This window comes from Nyctibius grandis, chromosome 1, assembly GCF_013368605.1.
Source record: "Nyctibius grandis isolate bNycGra1 chromosome 1, bNycGra1.pri, whole genome shotgun sequence".
In the NCBI taxonomy this organism is placed as follows: Eukaryota; Metazoa; Chordata; class Aves; order Nyctibiiformes; family Nyctibiidae; genus Nyctibius; species Nyctibius grandis.
In genome coordinates, this window is record NC_090658.1 from 128566192 (window position 1) to 128584160 (window position 17969).

General features: G+C 42.3%; 1 protein-coding gene across 1 annotated transcript in view; it reads left to right on the forward strand.

Moving 5' to 3' along the window:
* Positions 1–1133: 1133 nt before the first annotated feature.
* TFAP2D (transcription factor AP-2 delta) overlaps positions 1134–17969 on the forward strand; it is a 50452-nt gene continuing 33616 nt past the window's right edge. The window contains exons 1-4 of the mRNA XM_068412843.1: positions 1134–1172; positions 2086–2583; positions 6078–6138; positions 17476–17641. Coding sequence (XP_068268944.1) covers positions 1134–1172; positions 2086–2583; positions 6078–6138; positions 17476–17641 — 764 coding nt within the window. The remainder of the gene's footprint in view (positions 1173–2085; positions 2584–6077; positions 6139–17475; positions 17642–17969) is intronic.

Genomic DNA, 17969 nt, shown 5'->3' on the forward strand with positions numbered 1-17969 from the left:
AATAACGGACCCTTTCAGCTTTGCAACCCAGGGCTACGCAGCCTCCGTGCGTTTCCATCACTAAAATACATCGGCACTCAGAAATGTCGAAGGGAAAGCAGCTCTCAGTGGTCTTTGCCTCATACGTGCCCTTCCCTAGTTTTCTTTCTCCTATATAGACACACGTAATTCCGTAGATCTATATGTATTTTATGTATAATTCCATATAATATGTCACTGCAGTGATACTTTGTAGTCTCACTCTAGTTTTATGTTTGAAAATGCTATTTAAAGAAGCCTGTAAGATAGCATATTAGGAAGCTTTAAAAGCAGGTTGGAGTGTGGGGTGGACTTAAATTCGATGTAAATGCAAGGGTAAAAAAAAAAAAAAAAGAAACCAAAACAAAACAAACCACATAGTTTTCATTTAGAAAAAAAAATACAATTAAACAGACACACATACAAATGTGCAATCTTAGATACTGGTCAGTATTTAAAAGCAGTATAATCAACAGGAAGGAGCACTTACCTATTGAAAAGGATGGTTTAATAATATATATTAATATATATTAGCTTTATGTCTTCCCAATCAAATGTACACAAAATACCCCCTTCGATCAGATTAGCTCCCATATTAGCCTGGGTAAGAAAAAGCATTCTAAAGAGTGGAGGAAAAAATGTATAAAAATGTTGAAAGAACCTACAGTTCCTTATTAGGCGAAGATACAATATTTATTCCTTGTCTCCTGGGATGAAGCTCCTCTATCTATTGTCCTCCCAGTTCTCAGTGCTGATGCTTAATTTTCAAAACTTCTATATTACCAAGGGACCTACGACATCAGCCAAAGAAATACCCAGCAAGTACAAAATCTGATCCAGGGAGCAGCTTTTGTGCAGAGGGAAAATTTTGTTCCTACAGGTTTTTAAGGAGGTGCATGGAAAAGCGAGAGATCTGATCTATGCAGATACATTGCAAATTCTCTCTGTCTGTAGAGATTTTTTCTAAAAAAAATTGGGGAAATACATGAACTTTGGATTTTTCAAATTTTTTTGTTTTTTCTTTTTTTTTTTTTTTAATTTGGAGAGGGGAATTTTATCCAGAGGGGGTTTTTTTCTCTCTTTTTTTTTTTTTTTTTTTTTCGGAGAACCAAAAAATGTCAACTACCTTTCCAGGTCTCGTCCACGATGCAGAGGTATTTTGTGTGTGTGAGAGTGTGTGTGTGTGAGCGCGCGTGTGTGGATGTGTGTGTGCGTGTGTGTGCATCTGTGTGTGTGTATGTGCCTGTGTGGTTGTTTCCATTTTTTTTTAAATCCATATTGGACCGTTACATTTAATTATAATCCGGCTTCAGAGATAACTTAAAGAAGTATAGAGAGAAAATTCGTTATGACATCTGTCGCCAGAAAGGGCAACTCATTACCACGTTAAAACCGTTGCCAGAACGAAAATCAGAATAATACCCCTAATAATGTAATGAAGTGGAGAGAAATCACCACCAGCTCGCCAGGAATGGGGAGTTCTCACTAAAAAGCAGGACTCCCCTTTTCTTTCGAAAGGCAGGAAAAGGAGGGAGGGGGGGAATTTTGGATCTGATTCGTTATTTTAAAAAGAAAGAAAAATAGGGGTTCAAAAAAAAAAAAGGAAGGGAAGGAAGGAAGAAAGGAAGGCAAGCAGGCGGCAAAGCTTTCTCAATGTGTAATGCTGTAACATAGGGACGGGACTTGTGTGTATTCTCGGTAGTTTCCTCTGTTTGATGACTTTTTTGTGTGTCAGCCCCAGATATTACAGCTGTGATCAGGAGGTGGATGGATAGACGGATGGCTGGACAGATAGAAAGATAGATAGTTTTTATTTCAGTGCGTGGATTCCTTTCGCTTGACGGTATTAAGGGCAGGCTGGGCTGTTTTATGGTTTTTTGAACAGACCTTTATGGCACCAGCCCAAGGTAGGAAAGGATCTTTTGTTGCTGGGGTTGCCGCTCGCAGGCTTAGACGCTTCTGGAGGGGGAGAAGCTATGCAGGAGAGAGTGCTTGGAAGAACCGCACCCGGGGCTTTCAATGACAAACCTCCAGTTTTGGGGTCTTCTTTTCACTTCTTCCTTTCAGATACGTCATGACGGATCAAACAGTTACCGTTTGATGCAGCTTGGATGCCTGGAGTCTGTGGCCAACTCGACCGTCGCCTATTCCTCCTCATCTCCTCTCACTTACTCTACTACGGGCACCGAATTCGCCTCCCCGTACTTCTCCACTAACCACCAGTACACCCCACTGCACCACCAGTCCTTCCACTACGAGTTCCAACACAGCCACCCGGCAGTCAACCCCGACGCTTACTCCTTGAACTCTCTCCATCATTCCCAGCAATACTACCAGCAGATCCACCATGGGGAACCCACTGATTTTATCAACCTGCACAATGCGCGGGCGCTCAAATCCTCTTGCTTGGACGAGCAGAGGAGAGAGCTGGGGTGCTTAGATGCTTACCGCCGCCACGACCTCTCTCTTATGAGCCATGGATCCCAATATGGGATGCATCCAGATCAAAGACTCCTGCCAGGACCAAGCCTCGGGCTTGCAGCCTCGGGAGCAGACGATTTGCAGGTAAATAGCATGCGATCTCCTTTCGAGGCACCTTCTTCTCCCCTCCCCCTGCCCTGGTCCCATCCCCCCCCCACTCCCCCTCCCCATTTTCCTCTGCTCATACAAAGGAGGGAAGATTCATCCAAAACCCGATCCAGAGCCCGTCCCCTCACAGAATAATAGCAACAAAAAATGTGGGGGGAATAAAAAAAAAAGCAAGTGGTCTTTCGTGGCCAAACAACAACAACAACAAAAAATCCCACTCGCGCCTGACTTCCCCGCGTGGGTTTTGTCTCTGTGATGGCTGAGACCGTGGGACTCAATGGTCTCGGGGTGCGTGTACCAGCCCTTACCAAAGTCACACAGAAACTAAACCAACCCAAAGCAAAACCACCTTCTTGCTTTTCCTAAACTTTTCCTTTCTTTCGGCGAACGGAACCGTTTAACCAACTTGCACCGACAGAGCAGGGAAATGTGTTAAGGAAGGGATGGAGAAAAGAGAAAGGCGGCAGGGCAGGAGAGGAACCTGCTTTCCGAATATGTACAAAGGCAAACCTTCCTTTCAACTCCGGGGCATGAGGCAGGGAAGAAATTAACGGGAGCAAATTCTCATCAGAAATATTCAGTATGCTAAAAAACCATCGCGATATCCGATCTAGGTATTAATAGGGAGAGAGGTACAAGCAGATAAAGCTGAGTTCATCTATTTAAGCGCCTAATCATTCATCTATTCCCCACTAACCGTCACCCGGACCCATCTAAAAATTCTATTTCTATGTATCAAAACCTCAGCTTATCCGCTCAGAAATCCTTTCCCCCGCGCTAAAAATTAATCTCTGGTAAATCAAGCTGGTAGCTTAAATGAAATTTATTTCCAACATTACAAACAACGCCCTCCTGTATCTAACACCCCTTTCTCAAAATCCCCCAAATCAAAGGCAAACCTTCCTTCTCCCGAGAAGCCGAGGAGCTAAAGGCTTCCCGAGCAGAGGGGAGAGGCAAACGGGACCGTATTTACTGTACTTACTTTTCCCCAAACCTCGCTCCCAGTCATACAAAGCTGGCTGGGCTGGTCTTTCCAAAAAGACGTAGCGGTCAAAGGCTCGTGAAAAAAAAAAAAAACACCCGAAGTTTGTAAAACTAAGAAGGTTTATTTTCTTCCCTTAAAAACAAAACAAACAAAAAAAACCCATCTCAAACCCTCTATTGGTATCGGAGAAAAGAAATCTTTTTTTCCCCTTTTTTTTCTTTTTTTTTAAGGAGGAAAATAATCCAGCAACCCAACAACAAAGAACGTTATGTTTCATATCTCTGAGGAGGAAACCCTAACTATTTAAACCTATCTTTCTCCATTAAAATTCACTATATAATTTTATCCTCTCTGGCCATTTTTTGTTTACATTTTTCAAAAGGATCTCCTTATGTTACCCCCCTCAAAAAAAAAAATCTGCCATTCACTGCTCAGCCCAACTAAAACCTATTTACTCCTTTTTATAACCACGTCTGCTGCTGATTTTTTTGTATCTGTACAAATTTTTTTTCTTTGGCAGGCACAAAGCCTTGTATTTTTCAAAAGAGGGGATTAGGAACGTTTGCAAGACAGCAGACAATGCCTAAATCCCGGGCAAAAAAGCACCATAGTTTATCCAATTTTCGACTTAGTGCCATTCAACTGGTCATTTATGCAATGTCATCCGACCAAACAACATGTTTCCCTTAAAAAAAAAAAAAAAAGGTTGGTTAAGCTGCTAGAGGCACATTTTTATTTATTTATTTAAATAAGAAAAAAATCAACAGCTTTTCTTCTGAAAATACTAATTTTTCGATCACACTTTATTCGGAAGTAAAAGACTTAGGTCTTTGTACCTAATCCTTTCTTTATTTTTCCTCTTCCCTCTTTTCCCGAACAGAAGAGGGAGTGTACTGAGGTGTCAAAAAAGCTGAGCGGTGAGATGTTGAAAATACTAATATTTGTCGTTAGGATTTAGATGACTCAAAACAAACTTGGACTCTTGCGAATATCACCTTGGGCTTAGAGGGAAGCGTTTTGGTGGCGAACAGAAACAGGACTGGACACAAATACTTTTAAACTAAAATTGTGGTCTAACCAGTCTTCCCCTTTCTCCTTAGTCTTTCTTTTTAAAACGTTCATCAGCATATGCCTCATTTCAAATGCAACAAATGTAAATATACTTTTCCCTGCACAGAATTTTAAGTGAATGTCCAATAGTTTCGAGGGCGGTTTAAGTCAGCCTAACAGATGCAAACAGTCTTGGAGCTGGAGTGGCATCTTTCAGTGCCCTAAAAAGATTTTCCATGGGCAACAAAGAAAACTGTCACACCTTTTCCCATCACCGCTTTAATTTATGCTCAGTCGCCAAGTTTTTTTTATATTGATTTCATAATCACTTTAAGGCAGAACACTTAAAATAAAAAAGAGCCTTGAAAAGGAAGGTCTTACAGGGCCAGCGCCAATATGGTGAAAGTGGGGGAGAGAGCCAGGACTGTAAAGGTTGTTTTGTAAAGTGGGGTTTTTATTATGCACCGACTCTCTCCGCATTTACTTAACTCTTCACGGGCTGTTGAGTAGGTTAACACCCTTAAAGGCCTCTTTCATGTCCAATACCTCGTTTGTTTGTAGAGGAAAATGCGTCTTTAACACATTTCCACTGGGCAAAGATTTAGGTTTGGTTTGTTGTGTTTTTTTTAACCCCAACATAAGGAAAAAACCCAAAGAAAACCCAACCCTTTCAAGTCTTTTATCATTCCAATAAAAATATTTATTAAGAAGGGCGAAGATCCCCAACTAATCAGCCTTGTAACAGGAGAATAAAGAAGTGAGATCTCTTCGGATGTGCACCAGAAGCCCTAGGCAGGTTTTTGGATGGTTCTTCACCCCACACTCCCACATGGGTGCCTGTGTGTGTGTGCACACAGATGCATACTCATCCCCTACTATGTGCGGACACACGCATTGTTACAACACCCTTACGAGTCTGTGTAGCCGGCAAAGCCCAATAGGGCGTCTGTTGTTTGTGCTCTTTGTCTACTTCTGTGCACACTTTGTAAGTCGGTATATATGTGTCACAAAGCACATATATGAATTTAGCTGTGTGTACATATATAAAAATACAGCTAAACATACAAAAATACTATATAAAAGTGTATTTTTACCTTTGTGCGCACAACTGAAGAGCGGGAACACATTTCTCTCAAGAGTACTTGTTTGTCTCTCCATCCTGCCACTGAACTGCCGATGTAACTCCCCAGTTCAGGAGAAACTCGTATTTAAACGGCAATTAAAGTGATAATTGTTCTGCATTTCGTGGGGTATGGCCAGGGTGGTGGTGGGATTTCGCCAGAGCACTTGAGTTCGGTGAGAATAAGTGTGTTTTTCCAGCTCACCTTAACTATTGTCCCTGTGCGAGTCGCATAACAAAGCAAAAGCTATGTGGGTTTCTGTATCTGATTTCTTTCTTTCCTTTCTTTCCTTTTTTTCCCCCTCATTACTTAAGAGCTCAGTGGAGGCCCAGTGTGGACTTGTACTGAACGGGCAAGGAGGTGTGATAAGAAGAGGTAAGAGGTTACAAATATTTGCGCCTATTAATTTTTGTAAACATAAACCCCTCCAAATTTCTCTCCCTCTTTCCCTCCCTCGCTGTTTAGCGAAGTTTGGAGTTACTGCCGAAATAGTGATAATTTGACATTTGACAGAAGTACGTTCAAACTAGCTTAGAGCACTTCACATTTCACAGTCCTTTTGCACTTTACAAGTCATCTGTTCCTCGGTAGCTCTCAGATACTCCCGCTGAATCCAGAGCTTTCTTGACTCGTTTTATCATTCCCTGTTTAATCGAGTTTATCCCTGATAGTTTGAGAAACGTGTTCCCTGGCTCCGGGCTGTTAAATCAGCAGTTTGATGTCGTGTAGGGAAAGGAAGGAGGGTTTTTTGGAAATGTGGTTTCAGTAGCGCTCCAGATCGGTGTGGAACTCGCTTTTGAGTGTCACTTTATTTGATACCCATCTGTCAATGTAAATGCCTAACGTCAAAGTTAGGGGAAAGATTTGAAACTCTTGTTAAATACACATTTCTTCAGTATTTGCGAAATCTGAGTGTTCTGGGGTGGTGTTATTATCGTCATTTACCGTGAAGAGAAACAAAAGCAGTCTAAAGGCCTAACGTAGGAACGCATTCTTCTTGCAAGCTTAAATGCACACTTTCTTTCACAACATAAAACGAATTATGCAGTGGGAGAAAGGACACTTCGAGACTCAGACTCTTGAAACGCGCATTTCCTATCCCGTTATTGCCTTTCCTTATTCACTAAACCCACTACGAAAAATAGATATTTAGGAGATATTTTAGGCGATGTGATACTGTTGTGTCAGAGATCTGGCTTTAGCCACAGCTCCCCTGGACAAACTTTACACTGAAACAACAGTCACACACAACTACCGTGAGCGGAGACCGAGAGTAGGCTCACACGCGGTTATATCCGCAGGAGGGGAGGTTTTGGGGTCCTGCACCACACGCAGACCAGGCTTTGTCCGGGTTTTACGCAGGGAGGTCGGTGGGAGCTAGTGGCTTAGAGGCGGGGGCTGGCGGGGCTGGGGCTCGGCGGTCCGGGGCTGGGATGGCGGCCGGGGCCGGAGCCGGGGCCGGGATGGCGGCGGGGGCCGGAGCCGGGGCCGGGCTGGAGGCGGGGGCCGGGGCCGGGCCGGCGGCGCGGTGGTGCTGAAGGGACAGCTCCCCTCGGCCGCTCCGCTCCTCTCCTCCCGGCCCCGCCTCGCCCCGCCGCGGCGGGCAGCCCCCGGCCCCGCGGCCGGCGCACGGAGCGGAGAGGGATGGGGGAAGCGTCGCGGGGGGACTCCAAATCTCCCGGCCCCTCCCTGGGTACCGCTGGCGGGACGCTGTGGGGAGGGTTGGCAGCGCGGCGGGCTTGTAAACTGGTGCTCAAGTCGTGCTGTCAGTGCCTGTGCCTGCCTAGGTCCTTGTCTTTCGGATTTCAGCGGATTCTAATTATCCCTAGGACGAGGGATAATTCTTTCGGGTTTGAAACGAGAGCTGACCTCCGAGAAGCGGATGTCATTAGCTGAAAGAGAGAAAGACTGAGTCCCCATCAGCTGGGGTCTGTGCCTGTAGTGTTTGACTGCGGTTCTCATTTCCCAGCTGAAGGGCGGCTCAAATCTCAGCTCAGCTCAACTCCAGTTTATTCAGCTCTCCAGCTCCTGTTAAGAAGATTCCAATTACCTGTGCAGATGATTGTAGTCAAGACTCTCTCTTCCTCTCTCTCTCGCTAAAGCCATCAAATTATTCAAGGATTTAAAGATTGATAGTAAAGGAAATCCAGCATGAAAATGCAAGGTTTTCTCTACCCTGATCTAAGTGCTGAACTACTGCTGCACTGCTATCTATCTCTTGGCATATTCAGGGAAGATATCAAAGGCAAGAGTATAAGTTTCAAATGTATATTAAAAATACATAATAAATATTTTGTCCGACTTCAAAAAAAGCGATAGGTGTTAGCAGTAATCAAAACATCCTGCGCCTAAGTGCTATGCAGTATCCCATATAAATAAATCACACTTCTTTTCTAGTAATACATCAATAAGAATATATTAACTCGAGAGTGACTTCCCTAATATTTTAAACATCTCGTGTCAGATATTTTATTTTATTTTTGTCACTAATATATACATATATTTTAAAAGGTTGCTTTTGAGTGGTTCAGATGCAATAGTAGGAAGGAAGGGGAAAAGGAAGGAAGGAAGGAAGGAAGGAAGGAAGGAAGGAAGGAAGGAAAGAAGGAAGGAAGGAAGGAAGGAAGGAAGGAAGGAAGGAAGGAAGGAAGGAAGGAAAGGAAAGAAAACTTCCCATATACTTTGCCAGAGGAACACACCATTCCCTAGTCCTCTCCAAAAAAATCAATCTCTAAGAAGTGTCATGGTTTGCAGTCCTGGTATTAATCCTGATAGGAATGACAAACATCACAAACACGGCTCTTCCCTGCTTCCATCTCTGACTGCCATTGCACATATCAGCTGCCTTCTAGATTGTTTAGTGCAGTGATTTGGTGTTTGCTTTTAATGAGGCTCGGAAAGTAAAAGATTTTTGCAAGGCTTAGGTGCTGGCGAGCTAATTACTAGCTAGAGAAAATATTTGCCACCGATTCCAGGGCAGAGATCCCCATGCTATCACTTTCAGTTAATGGTGTGCAGGATTTAGCCCGGAGCTTCCCTGCTCTAACCATCAGAACCAATAATCTTTACTTTTCCTACTGCTCGTGTATCGATAGCTTCTCTAGCCTCAGGCAGCGGCTTTGATATGTTAATATTTCTGAGTACCAAATTCTGCAGAGATCATATTAATGTTGTACATACAGAGTGGAGCTTTGCCTTAAAGTTGAATATTCAGATCGCTCGTTTCAAAAGAAATCACTTGAAGAAATGAAGCTTCTATTTACAGGAGTCGTCTGTGTTTTTTAATCATTAAAAAAATCCCTCCCCTCTTATACTTTCCTATTAATCGTCTCAGGCTTTTATTACATACCCATTCCCTTCTAATTCCTCTCCAGGTTGCCATTTTAAAAGCAGAATAACCTGATTCCTGTTTGATTCCTCTCTCTCTCTCCCCCTCCCCTCTTTTTTTTTTTAAATTTTCTTTTACTTTTTCCTTTTTTTTTTTTTTTTTTGGCGGGGGGGAGTTTCTTTTTAAAATGCCCTCCAAGCCCCCTTCCACACCCATCCCTTCCCCATCCCTCGGTCATGAAGTGTATGCAGGCTTGGTGTCCTCACCTCTATATATTTGGATTAAAAAGACAACACGGTGACATTTGGCCTGCATCGTTTTATGAAATCGAGATGGCAAACTCCAAAAAAAGCTCTTGTTTCGCTTTGTGATCATCCATCGTTCCTGCCCCAGGCTAATTTCAGAAGCTTAAATACTACTATCGCCTCTGGGCCATGAAGAGAGAAGGGCCAACCTATCGGCAATAGCTCTTTTTCGATTGCCCTTGGCAACATAAAATACAAACTACTTTGAATCAAAACATTTTTGGGGAATTAATATGATCTGAACTCTGCACGTTTTAAGAGATCTTGAGTTTGTCAAATCGCTTAGAGGTGACTGACATCCGAATGCATTAGTGCCTAGCTAGGAACAACTCTCAGATCTTATTTGATTAAAAAAAAAAAAAAAAACTTAAAAAATAAAAAGCAAGAAAAGGAAGAAGAAAAAAGAAAGAAAGAAAAAAACATCCCCTTAAAAGCTCAAGCATCAGTCACCATAAAGTCTGCCAATAAAATCCGGGGAAAGACGCTCCCCTTTCTCGCCTCTGCCTTTTATGTACTTAGTGGTGGTATCGCCTCTCATTTGAAAGGCACTCGCTGAGCCTTGATCCTCTCCCCTGTTCTAATTCTAATTTTTGACACTCCAAACTACCCTCCTAATGACTCAGTCATTAAGGGTGAGACTTTGGGCAAGAGGTTGGAGGAGGCGGGTGAAGGCAGGGGCTGAGGGCTTTGCACCTCTCCCCAGGAGAACCTTCTCCCCTGCTATTTTCTGTGCAGATGAAAGGGAGAAAATAGGGTGCTGGCGTGTTACCACCTCCCCGCGGTCTCACCCAGGCATCCCGGGATGCAGGAATGGGCAGACGGGACATCTCCCTTCACCTTGCTGTCCCCTGCTCTGGCAAACCAACTGAAGTTACCTGGCCAGCCCCCACCACCAGAAGGGTGCCTTAAGGACCCCCTCACCACCCCCAACACCCTCCGCCCCACAGCCCTGCCGTGTCCCGCCCCAGAGGAAGGCAGGGCCGGGCAGGAAGGGTCTCCCTGCCCGCTTGGCAGCTCCAGAGGGTGAAGGTGGTCTCGGTGGGGCGGGCGGGGGTCCCTGCGGCTGAACCGTCTCCCCGCGCCCAGCCGGGAGCCCACCGAGGGCAGGGCAGATCCCCTCCTTGTCTTCCCTTTGTTGTCCGCTTGCTTCCCTTTTCCCGGCTCTTCTGAACCTTACACGAGCCTCGGGACTCTCGTAATAGCCCGTCATTGTGTTCAGATCCTAATGCACTGTCATTAGCACTGTTGTCTTTTTCTCTTCTTTTCTTTTCTATTCCAAGGGCCAATTTAAATCGCATTAAAACCCTAAATAGCTGGCTTAATTAATGGCTCTCGCGGCTCCAGCTGAGATAATCTCCAGCCGACTAAAGCCACCGCCTCCCCAAATCGGTCGGTGACTTTCAGCTCCCCGGGAGTTTCGGGCTGGGGAAGGGGACGGAGGGGGCTGAGCACCGGTTAAAGCGGGCTCTGAGGGACACCGAGCCGGGCCGGGAGGGGAGCGGAGCCGGCTCCCTTAGGTCCTGACACCGGCCAGACCTTTGGGAGAAGTTTGGGGAAGAGCTGTGAGGTTGGGGTTTGGGTGTTTTGGGCTGTTGTGTGTTTTGTTTTGATTTTTCTGTGGGGTTTTGTTTGTTCGCTTGTTTTTCCTGCTGGTCTGCAAAGGGGTCTTTTCTGGCTGTGCACAGAGGGGCAATGGGAAGCCCCTGGGTAGGGATTTCACCTGCTTTGGGGGTCTGTGCTGCTCTCTTCTCCTGCCGGGGTAGAGGTCGTGTATTATGTGGTTTTTATCTCCCTTTGCTCCATTCCGAGCTGAGGGCTGTCGTGATCCGCACAGTCCCGGCTTGGCCTGCCTCAGCCAGGAGATTTCGGAGCCACGCACACATGGGATGTGCACCACGCAGAGCAGTCCTCAGCATCCTGCAAACTCAGGCACACACCCAGGGAACAAAGTGTGTAAATGTACAACACACGTGGACACACAACACAACACACAACCTGCCAGTGCGTCCTGCGCAGAGCACAGCTTCCCTGCTCCAACATCACTCACTCTGCCTCACGCAGAGCCCACTCGTGGGACTCCACGGGCAGAGCCTCAAACCCTCACCACACCCTCCCACACTCAACCCACACCACACGCAGCCTGCCCAAGCCTTCCTCCTGCAGCCCCACAGGCTCACGCACGCTGTCTGGCAACGCACAGCTGTTTTCCCAAACCACAACTGCAGAGAGGGCCCGGAGAGGCATCAAAAAGTGCCGATGAGTTCTTATGGCTTGTGCACAGAAAAGAGGAATGAAGCAGATGTCTCTTCTTTTGGCTGTGGTTTGGGTCCTATCCTTCACCCCAGGAGCTGTAAAAGTGCTCCTGTATCAGTGCTGATACATCTCGCTGACGGAGGGCTGGTTCTGGTGCTGAGATTTAACATCCCCTTGCATGTTGGTACAATCTTTAAAGTTGAGTTCCTGGAACAATCCCCCTTATTTATATTATTCTGTTTTCCACCATGATACCTCTCTTCTCCCAAGCTATTTTCTTAACATTGTCTAAACTTAAAACTTTTAACATGTTAACAGCCTTAAAAACTGTGCGTAACTAAGAGGCTGGTCTTAAAAACTGCTGACCATCCTCTCAGTCCTACTGAATCTTCTGGTTCATACTAAAAAAAATTGTCTTGTGCATGCAGGCATGTCCGTCTTTCCTTAACATGAATATTGTAGTGAGGGACATTATCTCAGAATTGTTTATGTTCATGGAAAGAATTGCTTTACATGACTAGTTATGTGATGCAAAGTTTGTTAAGTGAAACCAAAAGAAAAAAATAGTACGTACTTACTATTTTTCCTGACAAATGTAGATGAGGTTTAGAATTTTGAATACTTAGTTCCTGAGATTAATGACTGGGTGATGTGAGAATAATTTGGAGAATGTTTTAAATTGCTTATAGACCTTAGGGAACTGAACATGGGATTAAATAATACTGATAAACTCTCTACAGTTAACTGCTTGCTTAGGTTTGCTACTTGCTAGGAAAAAAAAAAGGCTGAGGAGAGGTAGATTTTCATCTCTTCATTTTGTAACATACTGTAAACTTGCCAGAATTTCAGAACAGAGCAGAAAATACACTATAAGCTGGAGACTCCTACTAGCAACACCTGTAGATATAAATAATAGACTAATAAAAAGCATAGCATGTTATTAATATTTTATATAAGATTAATCTGTAGGAGCTGATGCGTGCTTATACTTAATAATGCACACAAGCATACAAACATGCATATATCCTGAAAACCAAATAAACTACTTCAGCACTCTTGTCACAGTTGTTCTGCACTGTTGTCACCGGTATATTATGATGTTTCCTTCCATAGCTGCATAATATTTATGGGTGAATATTTTGGAGAAAGGGACTATCTCTTCTTGAATAAATACAAAATACCCATTGTATTGCAGCTGTTGTGATTAACAAATAAGAAATGACTTTACAGAGTGTAAGGAAGTGTGTATCTATACAAAATTATAGACATGCATTTAAAAAAATTTTTGCATTTAAAACGTAAAAATCAACAGTGACATCAATGTATATTTCTCTCTCTTATTCTAAGAAAGCAATAACATTACTTATTAAAAGCATAAAATATGTGAGAATATGGATTTTCTCAATGAAAAAATGCACAAATATTTAACTTTGAGGGTGTCAGGGAGAATTACATTTCAGTGGATGCCCAACCGCATAACTAAATCAGAATAAATAATCTCACTCCAGCCACCCTATTGTCCTCTTCACCTATACAAAGGGGAATCTACAGTCAAAACAGACCAAGCTCTTTTTGCATCATGCGTTATTGGGTTTTTCATTGTGTTGACAAGACGGTTGGATTAGAGTATGGCTCTGTTGTTCTCACTGCTGTCATCTACACAACCCATCATCAGCTTGTGTTGGCATTTTGTACTGACTTGTGCTATTTGATGGTGAGACAGGAATAAGGAAAGGAAAATACACTCCCGATGTTTGCTGTGACTACCTTTTGCAGTATCATGTAGCCTAACTTTTGCTCATCCTAAGCTTGGGAAACAAAGCAAAAGCGCAGTTCACACAAAGGAGTATGTTGTGCTGAGCATGAACCAGTCAGCTAGAGCAGGGACATCTTCAACTAGATTAGGTTATATACAACCTCCTGAGGTGATTTCGTAGCGGAGGTGATTTCTGTATACGGCAGTATTGGGCCCTGGGTCTTTTACCCAAACATGGTCTGCTGCACAAAGCATCTCTCTTCCTCTCCCAGCTTCTTCCTTTCAAACAATCATATTTGTTGAAATCAACATGACAGATCAGAGGATAAAACTCTGTCATGAAGGAAGAAGTAATTGAGTAGAGTTGGATAAAAGAGAAGCCCTGAAGAAGGGTCTGTGTGCCTGAAATCTTCCCTTCTTTCTTTCTTTTTTTTTTTTACCAAATCTATCAGTTGCTATATGAAAGATATCCCCCCTTCACCTGTATCTTTTCTTGCTTGTGCCTTTAGACCTCTGTGGCTGTAACGGCACAACTACCACCATTTACAGTCATCTCTAACACAGTATCTTATGGCAACAGATGACGTCATACCAGACCATGTAATCATTTCCCTCTGTGACTAAACAGTTGTCCTAAAAAGAGTCTTTTTAACATTCACAGGCCCATTTCACGTGGTACTTGGAGCATGAAATTGCTGAGGCAATCTGCTGGATGATCCTACCAGTTACCTCACCTTCTGCCTGCTCTCATTTTCTTTTTCCTAGCCTTGCTGTAGGACCAATGGTGTGGGTAACTAGTCAGGGAACAGTGACCACAGTTTCCCCTTCTTTATGTATGCTGGTGTGCACTTTATTTTGCCGTGGCTATGTGTGGGGCTCTTTATCTGATGAGCTGATGGCATCTTATGTATCCTGGCACTATAAGCCAGTCTGTAAAGTTTTCTAAAGCAAGTAAAAGCTGCTAAGAGGTATAGGGATCTCCAGGTTGAACTGCTAAACTCATGAAAGGCATTCTTTCCTTTCTATTTTTGAGAGCATTTTCTTTTGCTTCTTCAGCTGGTGTCTGTTAGCATCCCACCTCTCAAATACCCTGTTATGACAAGACCAGCTCAATAGTTGAACAAGGATTGACTTTTCCAACAGCGCCTACAGCAACATTAGGTTGACAGGAAAGAAAAGGGTTGTTGCCACTGCTGTTCAGTCCAACTTAAAACATACCTTCTCCTCTCCTCATTGAGCTGCACTTCTTGACAAAATCATTTCTTCACTCAAATGCATGATCAGAATATGGGGGAAGGAATACACTAAAGTGTATGTGTTTGGCAAGAAACCTAATCCTTCATCTTCCAGTGTGGTTGCACTTATCCTTTCCTTTCTCTTTCCAGCAGCCCTCCTTTTGTTTACTGTCATCCCTTTTTCTGTTTAACACCTGGAGTAAAGGCCAGGACTTCATCCATCCCCTTTCCAAGGTGGTGTTTCCAGTAGGAGATCCATGCCTTCAAAACCACACACCATTTGTGACAAAGACATAGCTTCATCTAGAAAGCACCACACCACTCTCTGTTGCTGTGTCAATGAATAATTAATATAGTGAAATAATTATACGCAACAGATTTTACCTTCTTGTAATTTACAACTTGTTCTCCGTGTTTCTGGAAAGCAAATGACTTAGACTTGTTGTTTTCTTTTACTTTTAACCCATACCTAGCTTACCTGGAATTGCTTTGTTTAGGATCATATCGCATAGGCATGATATTATCAAACATTTTAGACTGTAAAATAAGTCTCCTTCTTAGACTTCTATTAAATAGTAGTGAGAAGTGTTCCAGTAAATTCTGATTAAGGTAGGAGCAGCTGTAGGATAACGTGGTTTTGGACTAAATGAATGATTATTTATCTGGCATAAATGGTGCACATACTGGATTAACATGGCAAGAAGATAAATTTTAATATGCCACTGATTTCAGTACAATCTCAGTCATAAAATTTACAGATTTATTGAAGTAAATAAATATGTACACATTGCTAGTATTTTCTTGACACGTATATATGTACACGTGTTTATGTGTATTGTGTGGCAGGAGATGCCAAACAAACAAATCTACTCAGTGTTAACACTCTTCACAAATGTACCTGACAGATGAGAATTTTGGAAATGTTGATTGAAAATATTTATACGTTTCTGTGCAACCCTGCCTCAGATACGGAAAAAAAAATAAAACCAAACCCAAACACTAAAACAACAAAAAAACAAAAACATTTCAGGCATGTGGCATCAGATTTCTGTATTTGAGCATATGAGCTCAGGAATCGTAGCTTTGAGCTGTGCAAAAATGTGCATAAGTGCCCTTGATGTGTGTAAATGTTTGGTGATGTATGATGTGACTCTTTATTCTGTCTGAGAAGTGGACACTATTATCTATCCTGTAGCATAATTAGAAAAATCTTAAAATACCCTGCTGTACTGAGTCAGGATCTCACCCATCTGGGATTTATACCAAGAGATGTTCTTTTCTGGTTTTACTGTCAGCACAAATGTTTAAATACACCTTCAAGAGCTGAAATATTTGGAAAGAAATTCTGTTTGCCTTATGTAAGCAAGCAATAGTCTGCCTTTAATGAAGTTTCATCCTTCATGTCTCTGCTAAAACTGGAACATACACAGTCACCTTAATTTTAAGAGGGATTCCATGTTGAAGAAGATAAAGTAAAGGTGTTAGGATCTTGTGTAAAGTGAACTCCTTTTTTTTTTCTATTCTATTCTATTCTATTCTATTCTATTCTATTCTATTCTATTCTATTCTATTCTATTCTATTCTCACTACAGAATTTTGATTACAAACTAACATTTTTAAGAATAATAAAGTGAGCTCTTGCAGTGCAAATAGATAAGGTGTTCACAGGGAAGAAGATATTTTCATGGTAGTTTAAAAATACAGTATCTTTCCTTTAAACATGAGTGAAGAGCACAGATTTATGCTGCTGTAAGAAGGTCTTTATTGTCCTCACCGAAACCATCTGAACTCCTTCTAGCAGTGCATTGAATTATATGATATTTTATATCACTGTCATATGCAGCTCATTCTTTTTTCCTCATCTTTCCCCCGGGGAAGAATTGTGCATGCAGCGGTAAGATTTATTTCTTCCACAGAATTTTTTATTGTAGGCAGGTTGGAGAAGGCAGGTCAAAGAAAAGTGTTTTGCAGTTGGTGATAAAATATATGCTAGTCCTTAAGATTTTTTTTATTTTTCCTTGGAGTTTGTTCTATCCTCTGGTTTCTGTTGCAGAGAAAGTTTTCTCTCTTGCTCTCTCACATATTAACTTTAAGTTAAAAGCCTGATTTTGCCTGAGGAGTTATTGATCACAGTCTTAATTGAAAGATTTGGTGACCATTCAGCAGTTTCAGACCGAGGCCAAGTAATTGCCACTTTCAAGGAATAAACAATTTCAGAACTAAACCTGAGAAAAACTGATGTAACTCAATAGATTTTGATCATTAATATCAGCTGAGGATTTGACCTAACTTTAGAAGGAATATATGAGAGTTCAAAGGTATGGAAAGCCATTCTGGCTGCAAATAACTGCAAGCATACAGTGCCCTTGCATCTTTGTTATCCTAAACACAGCTATGACAGTTAAAACTAACATTTGTCTTTAGAACCAAAGTCCTAAATTTTTCACCAACTGCATTTTTTAAAATCACGAGTGATACCTGAATCTGGTTCAATCTTATGTTGTTAATCATACTAGACACAGGAGTCATTCAGTGACAGTATGTAATTTTTGCTGAGCATGCAATCAAATGAGGTAGCCATAACAATCTAATTTGACTGTAAAGCTTATGAGATCTAATAATTCACTTTTCCCAGACTGAAATTTCAACGCATTCATATTTCTCAAAGCAAGTGTGATACAATACTAAAAAAAAGATCCACCCAACTCTAAAAAAAGCCCCAAACCCAAACAAAAACAAGCACAAGCAAACAGCAGAATTGTTCTTCATTATTGAATTTATCAAAATATGGAACATGAGGTTTTCCTCTCCTCTAACATTTCTTTTTTCTCGTAGGTGGCACCTGTGTTGTTAACCCCACCGATCTGTTCTGCTCTGTACCTGGTCGCTTATCTCTACTCAGCTCCACCTCAAAGTACAAAGTGACCATTGCAGAGGTGAAGAGGCGCCTTTCGCCACCAGAATGCCTCAATGCTTCCCTCTTAGGAGGTATTTTGAGAAGGTAAGTTGAAGGTGAGAATAACAAGTCCTAGACAGTGCTGTAATTTTATTTTCTGTAAATAGGATTTTTTCTCCTTACCCACTTGGATAGGTGGTCACAGTTTGGAAAAACAGAAGGAGATGGATTGGGAGTGAAGACTTTCTAGGGAAAATTTCAATAAATAAGAAAAATTAAGATTGTGTTGACATTTTCCACAGAAAGTTAATGTTTTTCCGTGAACTGATTTTTTTTTTTATTCCCTCAGTTCGGTTACCCATCAGAGACAGATAGGTATAGTTTTGCTTTGTTTTGAATGAAAAAAAAAGACCTTCAGTGTGTGGAAAAATTC